The sequence below is a fragment of the Carica papaya genome, chromosome 8 (assembly GCF_054855325.1).
Source record: "Carica papaya isolate Zhongbai chromosome 8, ASM5485532v1, whole genome shotgun sequence".
NCBI lineage: Eukaryota > Viridiplantae > Streptophyta > Magnoliopsida > Brassicales > Caricaceae > Carica > Carica papaya.
The window spans coordinates 9,672,520-9,688,348 of NC_142316.1; the positions used below are offsets into that span (position 1 = coordinate 9,672,520).

The following is a 15,829-nucleotide window of genomic DNA, read 5'->3' on the forward strand; positions in this document are numbered from 1 at the left end:
TATTTTTTAACTTTTTTCAGTCAACCGATGCCCCATAACGTGTTTTTTCACATGGATGAATATAAAATCGGCCGAAACTAGCCAACACTGACTGAAAACGGCCAAGCCGAGGCAAACAGTCGGAAACCGGTTAGTCATTTATTTATTGTCCTGTTTAACTAATTATTAAATTTACAGTTTTAAATATATGATAATATACTGGAATGGTTAAATGATTCAATTGTGCTTCCTTGATATATATATTACTTGTCTTGCGTGATTTACGGTTGATTTGTGAAATTGGTAATTAATATACAAACTAAAAATTGTTTGGTCATATGAATTAATGAATGATAACCTTACTGGATATCCTGAGAGATGATGGACGAACCGAGTATATAAAAAATCGTACCGTAAACGTTGTCTTATACCGAATGGGGTATCGAGAATTAGTATTTTGGCACTCATACTGGATGGAGTATAGGGACGGCCCTGTGCGCCCCCCAAGGATACTAGTAAACAAATAAAAAAGAGAAAGTGGTTGTTATTGCTCACTCAAAAATGAGATTGAAATGTTATTTGAGTTATTATCTTTATAAGTTGATTTTAAAAATCTCACAACGGTAAATATATACAATAAATGATTTTCTTTATGATAAATGAATTTACTTAAATAAAGAGCTCTATTGGTTATTTTTATAATTTTTACCAACTTTCAGTTTCTGTATCGGTGAGTAATGTGATATTCTTATTGGGCTAGTAGAGCTCACCATTTCATTAACTATTTCAGATCAAGATGAGCAAAATCCAGATCCTGATCAACAAGAGGATTGTGAATAAGTCCACCACCCAGATTCCCTTCAGAACCTAGTTAAGGTCATGCTAGAATGCTCGGTTATTTGCCTTTTATTTATTTCTTTGATTTATATTTGTTCTTTTAGAAGGGACATTTTCGTAACTCTATTGGACATTCTAAATTATTATGTAAGAAATGTGAACAGTAAACTCTATTATTTCGCTTCCGCATTTAATTGACCTCATTACCATTTAATTTCCGGACCTTTACATCCTCTTTCAAGGCTTTCGAATTTTAGCCCAATACCTTTTTCTTCATGGATCCATTGTTGAACACAAGCTTGAGGTCTTGTTTGAGTTTCTTGCCACATGTTCTTATGATATTATATTCAAATAGCAAATGCATCTTGAGTTAGGTCCATCTTAGGGTCATCTTCTTACTATCCATGAGTAGCTTCACTTGGATTTTGATCTCCTCTCATATGGCCCAAACCATGACCCCCAAAGCTCATGTGGCCATGAGCTCCCATGTAGTTGTGAGCTTGAGTTATGTTTTTATAGTGAGTTCTCATGTGTTCTATTATGATTTGTGCCACTTTGATCTTCATCACTATTGTTTACTTCTTAATTGAGGTTGAATATCAAGTTGTTATCTGTACTGTATCCAAACTGTCATAAACTCAATGACTCCTCTCTAAATTTTAAGGATCCATTCGTAGACCTCTGGTGATCGCTGTAATAACATTGATACAAACTATTTTGTGTCAATCTAATATTCCATACAGGGTTAAAACGCATTGCTCTATATCATTATATTTTTTTTGATAAAAATTTCAAGTAAGGTAACTACAAGTATCTTATACCTTCAGTAAATATCAACAGGGTAACAACCTCAAAAAACTAGTACTTAAGACTCCGCACCAAGGATTTTTTGTAAGATTGGTATTTCTTGCAAAAACTTAATCTTGAAGGAGTATGTTGGGTCAGTAGAATGCTCAACATAGTACGACTCCTTAAACCACCAATTCAATAATTCATTATCATCCTCATGTTCAAAAAGTTTAGCTAATTTCAACTTAAACTAACATTGTTTAACTAGTTATCCTTGTAATCTTTTGTATTTCATAGTTATCCTCGACTAGAAATGCCAACAAGATGGGTTCATGACATATTACATCATACCCAAATCACGATGTGCCTTTATAAAATACGAACCCAAACTTGACCCACCTAGAGTAGGTTTAGAATTTTGTTTAAATTTTTTAAACTGTGTTAGATTTGTATGTTATCCAATATACATTTAACTCGGCTATTTTACTATATTAATGTAGATAATTATATTTTTATATCTTTATTATATTTAATGTAAATATAATTATATTTTTTATAAATATAATTATTTATATTTATATTAATAAAAATAAAATATATATACTAAGTTGGGTTCAGGTAGATTTTGATAGGCTAAACCCAAGCCTACCTTGCCCCAGTACTACAAATCAAACTCAATCAGACCAAACTCGTTATTAGAAAGAAAACAAGTATCATTGATTAATTTAGGACAAGTCATATTCGATGAGTTTGACCTATTTATACTCTATATATTGCAAATTTTACTCTTGATCAATGTAAATGAAAATTTAATTTCATTCCTTTGAGGAGAATCTTACTTTCACCTTTTCAATCATTGGCCCTAAAGACTAAGTTGAAAAATAGAGTTGCTGATCACTCCCAATCCAACTACCACTCCAGCACATACTAAGCTAGTTTCTTTTTTTTTTTTTTAAAAAAAAAGAAAAAAACCAAGTTATGCAAAATTAAGCATTCTGAACTTGACATACTTGTATAATAAATTATACATATGTAATTATACTATTTATATATCGTTCATGTATTAAGGTTATTTAAAAATTAATATGTATGTGGAATATGTTTATTACTTTCTACTTAATTAGGATCTTATATATATGTTGTTATTTATTTATTATGTATTATATTTTTAATATTCTCTTCTATATATTATTTTAATTAATTAACTTATTTTTTTATTTTCTAAATTTTTAGATGGATATAAGAACTTCTGTTTTGATTTTTTTTTGACACATAAATAAGATACTTTATCTTAGTTATTCGACAGATTTTACATTATTCAAATATTGATATATTTCCTTAATTGTTGAAATCTCCCAATTTTGGTTCTCATTGTCTTGATAAAGTAGCATATCAAGAATTTTATATTTATATTTTTTAAATTTATGTTAATTAATAATAAAAATAATAGATGTATAACTTTTATGAATAAATACACACAATTAACTATAAAAAATAGAAAATATTTTAATGTAGAAAAGAGAACCAAAGGCTCTTTTTGATGCATCAAAATATTTTTTAGTTTTATTCTCTAAAAATTTATGTGTTTACACCATGTTTTTATTTGTATAAAAGATGCATAATTGTGAAGTAAAGGAAGCACAAATGAAATAAATTTTTAGAAAATATCAGATTTAAAATTTTTCAGTTTGATTGGTATTCTATTAATTATTAATTAACTTCTGAGTAAAATACATATAAATTTAGCAATGTAATGTTTTAATATATCACTTCCTCTTTTATTATTCATATTTATAATCAAACCATCTTACTCATAAATATACAAACAATGAAGGTTAAGTTTAATCTAAAAATGAGATGCAGAGATTATCATTATGGAAAGAAATTAAAAGAAAATTATTGGATTAAAATGCTCATAATTAATGCTTAGAGTTGTTACAAATAAAGTCCCTCTTGTCCTTTATGCTTTTCTTGACACCGAAGCTTCCTTCCTACTCAATGAGTGGAATCTCTAGTCAACTAGATTTTTTATTATATACGTACATATATATATATCCAAAAGCACATACTTTTTTTTTTTTTTTTTCAAACAGGTTTATGCAAATTAAGAAAACTTTTTTTTACTTTTTCCCCAATTCTGATAAAATTATAGGTTTAGGTTTTTTTTTTTGTTATAATTATTTTAACTAAAAAAATTTATCTGTTTCAAAATATTTTTTTTTTACTTAAAAATATAATATTTTTATTAAAATTAAATTAAATTTTAATTATTAATCTATTAAATATTATAAATCAATCATTATTATTTTATGATACATTAATAAAATTATAAGTTCACCATTTAATAAAATTCGAATCTTTATACTTCTGAGTATAATACAAAATTTTTCACTATTATTACTACTTTAAAAGCTAAATCAATTTTTTATAATCAGAACAAAAAAGAAAAATTAATCCTTTATTTTATCCAAATAATTTAAATTGAATTTGAAGTTGATTACAAAGAGGCCCATTATGTTTAACCCATCAAAATCAAATGGGTTAGCGAAACCAAACCCTCACATTTGATTATTTTCCCTCTTTTCCATGAGGTCTTGGAACCCTTTGATCTTTGTGGTCAACTGTTTTCCCTCAAAAACTTGGCTTCATCTCATCACAAACCTCAATCGTCTTCTTCTCAGATCAATATCTTCATTTCCAGCTAATCTCTATCCACTTTCACTGCACTCCTTCTCGGACTGCACAACAAAAACTCATACTGATGTTCATCATCATCATCATCCTCAACGATAACAACAATCTCCCTTCATGTCAAGCACCCACATCCTTTTAAGGTCATTTCTCTTCTGGGTGTCCCTCAAAATCCCCAATTTCCACCAATTCTCGTATGTTATTTTGAATCTTTCTGCTCGAATTTCGGGTAGCAGTAGGCATGGTAACTGGTTCTAACTCTAACCATAATCGCCAAGACGATGGGGAGAAAAACCCAGCAACCATGTCTAGAGGAGGAGGTGGTACGAGGTCGTGGGGCACTACAGTTTCTGGCCAATCGGTGTCCACTAGCGGTAGCGTCGGCTCGCCTTCTAGTCGCAGCGAGCAAGCCATAACCACACCAGCGAGCGAAAGCACTTTTCTTCGATTAAATCACCTTGACATTCATGGGGATGATGCTGGATCTCAAGGCGCAGCCGGGTGAGTCCTCTTGATGAGAATTTAGCTTTAAAGTTATCATGAGTCATAATTCAATGTAATGCTAGGCGGATTGTGGGTTATAGGGTTTTTGTGCATGAGGGTTTTGAACTAAATTGAGCAATCGTAACTTCGTGATGGAAAATTGTGGAATCTTATATAGGTTTCTGCCTTCTTCATAGTATTTTACGGTCGATATCTCATTGGCATATAATTGCTACATATCTTTAAATGGATAATTTGTTCAACATTCCTGGAATAGTGTTATTTTATATCTAGTTGTTGAGATAGGATCAGATTTTAATCTTCGCTATTCATTAATTTGGTGTTCTCACATGATAAACTTTTCTTCAGTTTGAATGTGTTTGGGAAAAGTTCACATTTTGTCACTGAATTTTCAATTTTCTTGAGTAATTGTCCGTGGGTTCTGTTATGTTGTGCTAAAATGGTAGTTTGTCAACTATTATGGTATGTTCTCATTGTTTCTGTATAAGCTATTGCTTTAAGTTCTTTTGCACAGCTTAGCTGATAGTCAGTTTATTAACAGCAATAAGAAGAAAAAGAGGGGCCAACGAGCCGTTGGAGCTGATAAGAGTGGCAGAGGGCTCCGCCAATTTAGCATGAAAGGTATTTATTTCATCTCTGCTGATCTATTCATTTTATTGTTTCTACAGCAACATTATTGTTTCTATAGCGAGAAACATTTTTTTTTCTTAAGAAGTTGTATCAATTGTGAAAATACGTAGTTATCTTTCACTTTTTTCCTGTTTGAATTATCTGTGACAGTTTGTGAAAAAGTGGAAAGCAAGGGAAGAACAACTTATAATGAGGTCAGACAGTTTCTTGAAGTCATTCTTTTGTTCGCTTCCAGTTACATTTGTGAATCTAGCAGCTTGTTATGTGAGCTCTTGTTCTTTTGTTGGGAATGAGCTACTTGTTTTAGCAAGATTTGGCCCATAATTTATGTTTTTAGTATCATATGATACTTGAAAGATCTTATACACTTTAGCAACACCTTCTGTAATAGAGTCAGAAATTATTACTAGTAAACATATCTTTTGGGTAGTGAAGGATTGTTTAATTTGCACTTCATTTTTTGTTCGTTTTTAAAAAAGGAATCAAACAATTCATTAGAGGACCAAATTGGTGCAGACCAAAGACAAAAGAAAATTTTCCCTATATCTTCTGTAGAATTGAGCGGATGGCCCTTAAAGAAAAACAAGAGTCTGGAACTGAACATCAAGGACTTTATCAAAAGAATAAGAAATTGGCTTTTTCCTCTCCTTATCACAGTGGACACCTTGCCATGCTCATAGTTTATCTGCCACCAACCTGCCATGTCTCTATGCACTTTGAGAAGATTCAAAATCATAGACGACAAGTGATATGAGACATCTTTCCTAGCTGAAGATGTTCTGGAGTCTCCACAACATCCTTGCGCAGGAAACCATTGTTCTGCCTCATTTAATGAGATTATCAATAGTGAGGATTCTCTCATGGAGAGTTTCTTGAGCAAAAAAAAGCTACTTTAGGTGAACTCTGTCAAAAGAGAAAAGGAAGGGCCAGTAGGAAGCTGAGTGATATGAAGATAGAAGGATTGACAAAGAAGTAATTTTCTGAATATAGATACTAAACAGGTTCATGCTCTGTAGACTACGTAAACTATATAATTTTAATTCTGCATAATAATCGAATTTAGTCGTTCTCCTCCTGATCTTTGTTATTGAAGTTTCTCTTAACCTCGACCTTCAGCACCACTTTGCTACCCGGTATTGAGAAGCAATGATCCACAAGAGGCCATTTTTTTCTAGCCAACGGAAACAACTAAGGGACTGGTTGAGGAGCGGAGAAGAGCCATGCCACATGTCATCTGAAAATTGATCTCTCTTGCTATTACCTACCTTGAATTGGATACAAACCTCAAAATCATCCTCCCTTATTGATCCACCCCAAAGACTAGTGCTGTAAGGACCCCTCAGCATTTTAGTCTTTGAACCCAAATTTTGTCCTAATCACCCTCATCATAGATAGCATTGCTTTGTCATAAATTTCCAAAGCCATTTACCTAGGAGTGATTTGTTGAAGCATTAGCAAAGACTTGGTACCAAGTCCTCCCAAGTTTAAATAAAGATTGCTTAAATCCTAAGTCCACCCAATGTTGCTCATAGCATCTCCCCATAAGAAGTGACACCAGATACTTTCAATGTTTTAGTAGCATTATGGGATAAGAAGAGTAGACAAGTAATAGATTGGAAGGTTAGCCAAAATGTATTTAACAATAGTGAACGTGCTCACCTTAAATAGGAAATCTTTCTTCCAACTTGCAAGTCTTCCATCAAATATATTGATCACCAAAGCGAAGAAAGAAGCCAAATAGACCCCCATCCTTTCAGTTCACCCCCACTTGTTGATCAGTGATTGATACCACCCCTACCATCAGGCTCGGATAGAACCAACCAGTCTATACCCCGAGCATCACGACCAAAACCACCGCAAACCACATCACTCACCACTAGAATCCACATTGCTGCCTTGCTAGATCTCCTCTTTCCAGCTGTCACAAGTAGCAACAATGACTAGTTTACAATCACCATGACCAAATAAAGGCATAGCCAAAGTCTTGGCTCTCATCTGTTACTAGATATGTGTTCATGCACACATGACTGCAGCGAGATTTGTGTTACTTTCTCTGTTTTGACTGTGTTTCCTGAGATTTTGTGATATTGGTTTTCCTATAGGAGTTTAGGTTGTATGATACTGGTTGTCCATAAGTGCAAGCTGATTAATGAAATTCTCTAGTTTGCTCATCCATTTTTGAATTTGGTTTAGTTGGATTTGCACCGGATACTTTTTAGAGCAGCTTGTTGAAGGTGATAATCTTGGCATGGAATTGAACTTATTTTAACATATCACCTACCAGATTACATGTGATATATAAGTTTTTTGTCCTCATAAATGCATAGAGAGTTCACAATTAGTTTGTGTCTAACATCCATATGTTGAAAGTGCCATCTGTGCTAAACTTCTCTCAGTTATTGTTGTATGTTAGTTATTTGTTATTAGTTACATATTGAGTACGAAGTAGACTTTTCCTCAAAAGTTCTCAAAGTATGAGATGTTTTATAAGAACTCGAACTTGAGCTTAAGAGTGGAGCTAAAACTTTTTCTATGTTAGAAGATGAGAAACTTGAAGTTCTAATTAACCACAAGTGGTTGCTCAAGAAATATTTGCTCCCATTCAAGTTCTTCGACCTCATGGTGCTGTTGAAGTTGTTTTCTTCCTTGATGGTTGCAATCAACATAATTTTTCGGATGGTTTCATTTGTTTCATTGGTTTGATGATCTTAAAGAATGTATGATTTTGGTTAATTTTTTATTTTTCTATGGAGAATATCGCAAGCCTTGACTTTTAAAGATTTTGAAGTGTATGCTCAAGCATTTTCGAACTTGATGCTTCATCACTTCAACTTAAGCTCGAGTGTTCACTAAGTGGGATAGAATAATGCATAATAAAAAGATGTTAATTTGGAAGGAGTTTTCTATTAAAGAAGTTATTTTCTAATAGTAATTTTTATTGGTATTTAGTATTTTTTATGTATATAGTCTATTTATTTTGATTTTAAGTTATTTAGGAACCTGGGCTATTTAGGTAGATTTGTTTTTTCTTTTTTTTTTTTTTGAGCAAGGGCTATTTAGGTAGAGAAATTTTAAGTTAAGGAAGCTTTTGATTTCTTCTTTAATTATTTTAATATTTTCTTTATTTGTTGGAACTAATTCTCATATAAGGGCTAGTGACTGTAATGAAATAATAGATGATGATTAATATTTCTTTGGTAGGGTTTTATTATTTGTAATTTCTCTATATTTGTTCTTTTGAATTTTATTCTGTCTAAACTATTCAGTTCAATCTAATTCTCTCTAAATTTCTTCACCTTGGTTTCTAATTTGTTGTGGTCAATCTCTATTCTTCTATTTCTTTCCTAGAGTTTCTCTACTTCTAAACTATCCTAGGACAAATTAGTTTTTAGGTGCATTATCCTGCATGAATTCCCCTGTATAACAATGGCTTTAAACTCATCCTTAATCCAAAGTTCAATCCTATTTTTCAGATGCTGATGCTTCTTGGCAACTCTAAAACTATGAAAACTGTCCAACTAAATCCTGCTCCTCCAGTTCCAACTATCTTCCTGATTCAAGCACTTATTTATAAATCTAAAGGGCCACAAGCCCAACCTAGTACCGGCCCCTTTGGGGCAAAGAAAAAAAATGATAAGAAGTGATTTCGGGTAAAAGTTTGTGGATGAAAACCTGGACCTTCATCTGCCCTTCCACAGCTAAGAGCCCTAAGGTTTGCTGACTTAGAGATAGAAGCCACTTTTGAATCATTGATGCATGTCATGATTTGATTCATAATTCCTCCAGGATCTGGATCAAATCTTTATAGCCCACTTGCCATGGTAATTATCTATAAGAGGAAAACAGTACAATTTTTGCAAAGAGTGGTTAAGACCAAAATGAATCTCCCTGTAGGTAAGTACAATTGAACTTCCTTTTCACAAGAGATATCCCTCAACATTCTGTCCCTGTCATCAGGACACTCCCCTATTTTCTCTCTTTGATTTTCTCGCAATTGACCATCTTTAGCTGTCTACTGGGCATCTTTTATGCTCAATGGGCCATTGACTTTCTCTACGACGTTCTTTATCCCTTCCACCCTTCTTGAGTATTCATAAAAGGACAGTTTAATTTTGACCTAATCTTCATGTGCCTCTTTTGATGATAAAGGTGTAAGGACATGATTTAGATTATCCTTTCGTATTGAATATTGATTGGTGCGGCCTTATTACCTATCTATCAAATTGCCAAGGTCTTCCAATTTCTTCATGGGCTTGAAGAAATCAATGTTATACTTCAGCTGGGGCTTCCTTTCGGGCTTTTTACTGGGCTTATTATTATGAGACATTGTTTGTACTATAATTGTTCTTCTTTTCAGGGAGATATTTGTGTAATTCGTAACCAATGCCATAACTATCTGAAGGAGCGGAAAAAGAAAGTAGAAGGGTTGGGTATGCGTTAGGTTTTGATATGCTGTGGAGATTCACGTAGTGCATTTGTTGCATTGACCTGATGTTATTTGACATGTCGATGTGTTGCTCATGCAAAAGTGATATCTGCCATTTCTCCTTTTTAGTTATGAAGATAAAGGTGTCTCTTTATCTCTTGAAAGTGAGTTATGCTTGGTGATAGGTCTATGGTCTGCCATAGGGGGTAAAAGCTCATATAGATTCAGTCTCAATTTTTGCAGGGAATGATGACGTTTTGTGACCATTAGTAATTGTGAGCCACAAAAAAATTTCACATACTCTGCTGATGATTTGCATGGATTGGAGGGAATCAGTTTGAAGTGTGATAACATCAGTGGATCTATTCTTTATTAGGTTGCTGAAAGCACAGGGCAGGTGTCAAGATTATTGTGGGTTGATGTTGAATTGCTGGCTATCCGGATATTGGATGGTTATTTTTTTTTCTGGCATTAACTATGAGGAAGCTGATAGTGAGGCCAACTCAAGCTACTGGATCTGAAGCATCCTATGTAGGCTTAATTACTCTTAAGAGTTTTCCAAGCATGTTGACAAGTGTTGTATTAATTAATTTTAATGGTAGTCGTAATTCATTAGAATTTAATTTCTTTGCTGTCCTAACCACTTCTGAGTTTTGCTGTTGTTTTACCCACCAATCACACTAAGGAACAGTTACATTGAAGAAAATTCTTTTAGATATATACAAATCTGTTCAATTCAAAACCCTTGTTTCTCTTGGTTTATCTGTTATTTTCTATCTCTGATTCCCATCCACTTGCCAGTTCCTGTACTTGTTTGATTCTGCATGCTCTTTCTGGTGATTATGTCGACATCCTTTTAATGTACCTTATTTAATATGATGACGGGCTTTTGTTATCCATGTCTTTGGAGTTGCTAATGTTGCCTCTTTCTCTTATATGCCAACTTATTATAACTTTATGTGAGAGTTCCTTTTCAAAGTTTTAAAAAAAAAGTCTGTATGTAAGAGTTGAAACTAATTTCAGGTTGCAGATGAACTTGTAGCTGAATTTGCAGATCCTGGTAGTAGTGGAACATCGCCTGATCAGGTTTGCTATTCTTCAACGGGCTATATAAATGTGTTTGCATATACATACAGATATATATGTGTATATGTTACATATATACATCATGCACTTATTTTGCTTCAACCAATGCTCAAATGGGAGAACATTTGACTTAATTATGTTATGTTATTTTTAAACTTATTCAACAGCAACAATATGATGAGAAAAACATACGAAGAAGAGTATACGATGCCCTAAATGTGCTCATGGCGATGGATATTATATCCAAAGATAAAAAGGAAATACAGTGGAAGGGTCTACCTCGTACTAGCCTGAGTGATATTGAAGAATTAAAGGTGTGAATTGCTCTTGTTGATCAGTGCTCTGAATCTACATGAGCTTATCTTAATTCCTATTCATATGCAGGCTGAGCGGCTTGGGCTGAGAAACAAGATTGAAAAGAAAGCTGCCTATCTACAGGAGCTGGAAGACCAAGTAAGAACCGTCATTCATGTTATTTTTTCTGATTCTTGTTTTATTTACTTACATGAGCTTATTAGGTGGACTTTTCTTTTAAAACTGACATGTTTCATACTCATCCCTGGTATAATTAATTCTTTTCTGCTTTCATAAAGTACATAGGTCTTCAAAACCTGATACAGCGAAATGAGCAGTTGTACAGCTCTGAAAATGCTCCAAGTGGGGGTGTGGCTTTACCATTTATTCTGGTGCAGGTAAATTTTCTAATCTATTCCTTTTATTTATGTATATGAAGTAGTGTTTAAGATTACCAATAAGATTCCTATATTATGAGTGTTTCTGAATTTCTGCTCCAACTTAATCAAATTTTAATTTCATATTTAAGTTGCGGACATTATTTGGTGGTCTGCTGGCTTATAAAGAAGTACTTGAGACATTGACGAAATAAATGAGGAAACAGTGTTACCAGAAATCTATTGTGTGATTTGACTATTAGACACTGTCTGCTGGACTGGCCCAAGCTTCTTCTTAATGTCTACAGAGATCTAATGAACCTTGTTATATTCCATCAGTTGATCTCTGTAATTTTCCAACCTCATGAATTCCAAACCTTGACCAGAGAACTTCAGTTTGATTCTGATTGTTTTCCATTCTGTTTGTTTTCCATTCTACATGTAATATTCATGTGGTGAAGAAACAACCATGAATGATATTTTTCCACAACTTTACTAGTGTATGATCAGCTTTACTTTTACCCTCTTCTGGTCATACTAAACCAAAATTTCTAAGAAAAGTTCATGGGACTGCTACTTATACAACCTAAGGTTTCTCAAGATCTTTTCTGTAGTGACTTTCATGTCTTTTTGTTCTTTCTTTTCTGCCTGAACGCTTGCTGTGCTGTGTAGTCTCTTCTGTATGAAGATTTTCGCGGTTGCTTTTGGAGGGTTGGAATTATGGGACCACATTCTGTGCTAAGATTTTCCTAGTTGGTTTTGGAGGCTCAAAGTTATGGGAGCATGATTTCTCTTGTTTCCATATTCTCTTTGCTATTTGTAATTTAGTGCAGTAGTTAATGTCAAAAACTATAGCCACCTTCATCTTTCTGATATGCTATTATTTGTTGTTTATTTTCATATTTAATTTCTTATTGTGAGTCTCATTGTTGTAATCATTTTGACAGTCCTTTCTGTTTGTTCGTACCAGCAACCTTGTGCTCTTTCTTTCCTTAGAGGAAAGAACACAATGGTGCACCGAAAGGATTAGTAAATTATTAAAAACAATGAGTTTAAACAACTCGTCTCTTTCTCTCTCTCTCGCTCTCTACACACACAAAGCACACATCATGGTGCCTTACTGTATTAAGGGGATAGTGATGCAAGAGATTGTGTCATAGGAAGCCTGATTTTTCAAATTTGATCAGTAATAAATAAAGAAAATTGCACGTTGGATGTTGTTTGTCTCCTTCGGTGATAAGAGTTAAAATGTGATTTTCTTTTCCTTCTTGAGGAAAGAGTTATAATGTGATTGTGCATTGTTGACTTTCTGAAAATGTACCATCATGTTTCAACTTTTCCAGATTTCAAATCTGGGACCATTCTTAGAGAATTTGTACAAGCATCATTTTGAAATAAAACAAGATTGGAAATTCCCTGTTTCTCTTTGAGGGCAGTCATGGAAGTATTTCAACTGCATTTTTGTTGGAAGCATAATCTGTTTGTCATTTTTCATTACCTCATCACATTTGGAATTGCAGACACGCCCTCATGCAACTGTTGAGGTGGAGATATCAGAAGATATGCAGCTAGTGCATTTTGACTTCAATAGGTAAGCCTTTTGATAAGATCTTTAATTCTATTTGGTGGCCAATGGTAGTGGGGACATTTCTGCTCTGGAGACCATGTATATCAAATCACTAGCTTCCAGCAGTGGGTTGAATTACTAAAAAACACAGCACACTTTGGGTTGGAAAAGTAAAAGCACACCTCTGATAAGCTCTTTAATTCTATTTGTTGGTCAATGGTAGTAAGGACATTTCTGCTCTGGATACCGTGTATACCAAATCACTAGCTCCAGCAGTAGGTTGAAGTACTGAAAGCTTTGGGTTGGAAAAGTAAATGCAGGGGGGTTGGGGCAGGGGGGAGGGGTTGGAATAGTGGCTGGGAGGTTGGCCAGGGGAAGAAAATAGTGGCTGGGAAGTTGGGAAGAAAATGCTTTTGTTGGAAATTACAGAAAAGTGAGAGGAACTGGGGATTGAAAATGCTGGCAGTGAAGGTAGGATACGAGGTGCTTGAGGTTTCAGCTGGAAATCCTTTCAACTTTTTCTTTTCCAGTTCAGTTATTTTCAGCCATTGCTTATGTTCTCATAATGTGTTATCCTGTTTGCAGCACTCCTTTTGAGCTTCATGATGACAATTATGTTCTGAAGGCCATGAAATTTTGTGAGAGACTGCAAGACGATCATACTGCACACAATTTTTCTGCCGATGGTGGTGAAGGTTCTAGCATGTCCGCCATGTACCAACCACAAATCATGCCTACCCCAAGGACAAACACACCTGGTAGGCCTCCTACATCACCACCTCTTCCTGGAATAATAAAAGCACGTATCAAACATGAGAACTAGTAAGCTTGCTTCAGGCTTTCATCATCTTGATCTGAGTTATAATCTTAGTTTGTGTATATTGTGTAAAGTAAATTGCCGGAAGCAGGTGGGTTCCTTACGAAGATCCTCATGTCATTAGATTTTACCCTTGTTTTAAGAAGCATATGGTAGTGAGCCGATTAGTTAATTTTGTCTGAGAACTTTGTAGGGGTATTTATTCCGGCTAGCTATCTGCTTTGCATATTAGAAAAAGTTTCACCATTGTAATTGATTTTTCCTATTCACTCTCGCCTTATGTGGTAGAAACAATTTATGTTCTAGGCAGGAGCCAGCTACATACAGAATTAAAGAATTAATTGAAAAAATTATGTCATTTTCTGTCGTACCTGTTTTCTTTACGTTTATAATCTTTGTCGTTGATTAGTCAGTTTTCACCCAGTGTAATTGTAATGTTCGCCTGCTTGACATGTATTTTTAGGTGTTCCTCAGTGTTTTCATTTAGTTAAACATTGGTCAGTCCTGAAAAGGATCTTATGCCGAAAAACTTAATGGATGGCTTGCTCAAATCTCTGAGTGGGCAGTGATTGTACAACAAAGTTAAAAAGTCTTCTGTAATTTCTTGTGTTTATTCATGGGAAATTTCTTTTTTTTTTCTCCCTTTTCTTCTCTATTTCTTATCAAGAACTGGTATCTTCTCTACCCATGGTGCTTGTGGTTATAATTACAGCATTTTGATATATACTTGAAAGAAACAATATGAAATCCTCTGGATCTGATTACAATGGTGATTATGAAATGAAGAGAATCTTGGAGAGAACTTCAAGCTTTATAGAATTAGTAGAGTTATCTAAGTATTCAACAAATGGTAAATTGTACTGACATTCTTGAGGTTCTTAATATTATTCAGACATTGGAATAATATATATTTATGATATACTGTATTTTGTATTTCCTAAGACATGATATGATATGGCATGTGGTGGTTTCTTAATTGATTGGCTGCTTGCAGCTACTGGTTGCTTTCTTGCCTCTATAAAACTTTCCGAAATCAACCATCAAAATTCTCTGGTCCCAATTTCTCCTTGTCTTTTTCCTTTTCCATCAATCCCCTTCCCTCACCACCACAAACGCCTAGCAAACCCAACTTCTCTGTATGTCTCTCTACACACCCACGTGAATAAAACTGAGAAGTTTCTCCTTTTTTTATATTTATATATATTGTGGTAATTTTATATTTGGTATTTTGAAAATATTGCAGAATTATTATATACGAAAACTATTCCAACTGTATATGATTTCTATTGACCAACTTCTATTAGAAGGTACAAAAACTAGGTTTTCAATATTAATGGATGATAGGAAGATGATTATGATGGTTGTGTGGAATACTTATTCCCTATATGTATGTATACACGCAACAGAGTTTTCTGTATATATCGTCTGCCAACCTTCTTGAGTAAGTCATCAGAAAAAAAATAAAATATAAAAAGCAGACATCAATCACCACCGACCATGGTGATCTTCACCTGCGCCATTCTCAATTGTCTACCCTGATTGGTTCTTGCTTTGTTCTTCACGTGATTCAGTCCTGCGTCACGTGCCAATATTCCTCATTGAATCAATCCTTTCTTATAGTACTTGCCAGAAAGGTGACCAACAAACATGATTATCACTTACCAAAAAATATCAACCACGACACACACACACACACACACACACACACACACACACACACACATATATATATATGTATACTTCATCAAGAAATTAAAATCAACTCACCTCTTCATCTCTTTTCTTTATATATATGTTCATATTCTCTTCTACAAGTGAACGAGATTTGGTAT

General features: G+C 34.0%; 1 protein-coding gene across 1 annotated transcript; it reads left to right on the plus strand.

Moving 5' to 3' along the window:
• Window positions 1-4,137: 4,137 nt before the first annotated feature.
• On the plus strand, window positions 4,138-14,367 carry DPB (Transcription factor DP). Its single transcript, XM_088209081.1, has 9 exons — window positions 4,138-4,797; window positions 5,342-5,421; window positions 5,581-5,624; window positions 10,880-10,942; window positions 11,110-11,256; window positions 11,327-11,395; window positions 11,536-11,634; window positions 13,134-13,204; window positions 13,766-14,367. The coding sequence occupies exons 1-9, from the start codon at window positions 4,538-4,540 to the stop codon at window positions 14,001-14,003; spliced, it is 1,071 nt and encodes a 356-aa protein (XP_088065207.1). The 5' UTR covers window positions 4,138-4,537; the 3' UTR covers window positions 14,004-14,367.
• Window positions 14,368-15,829: the final 1,462 nt, after the last annotated feature.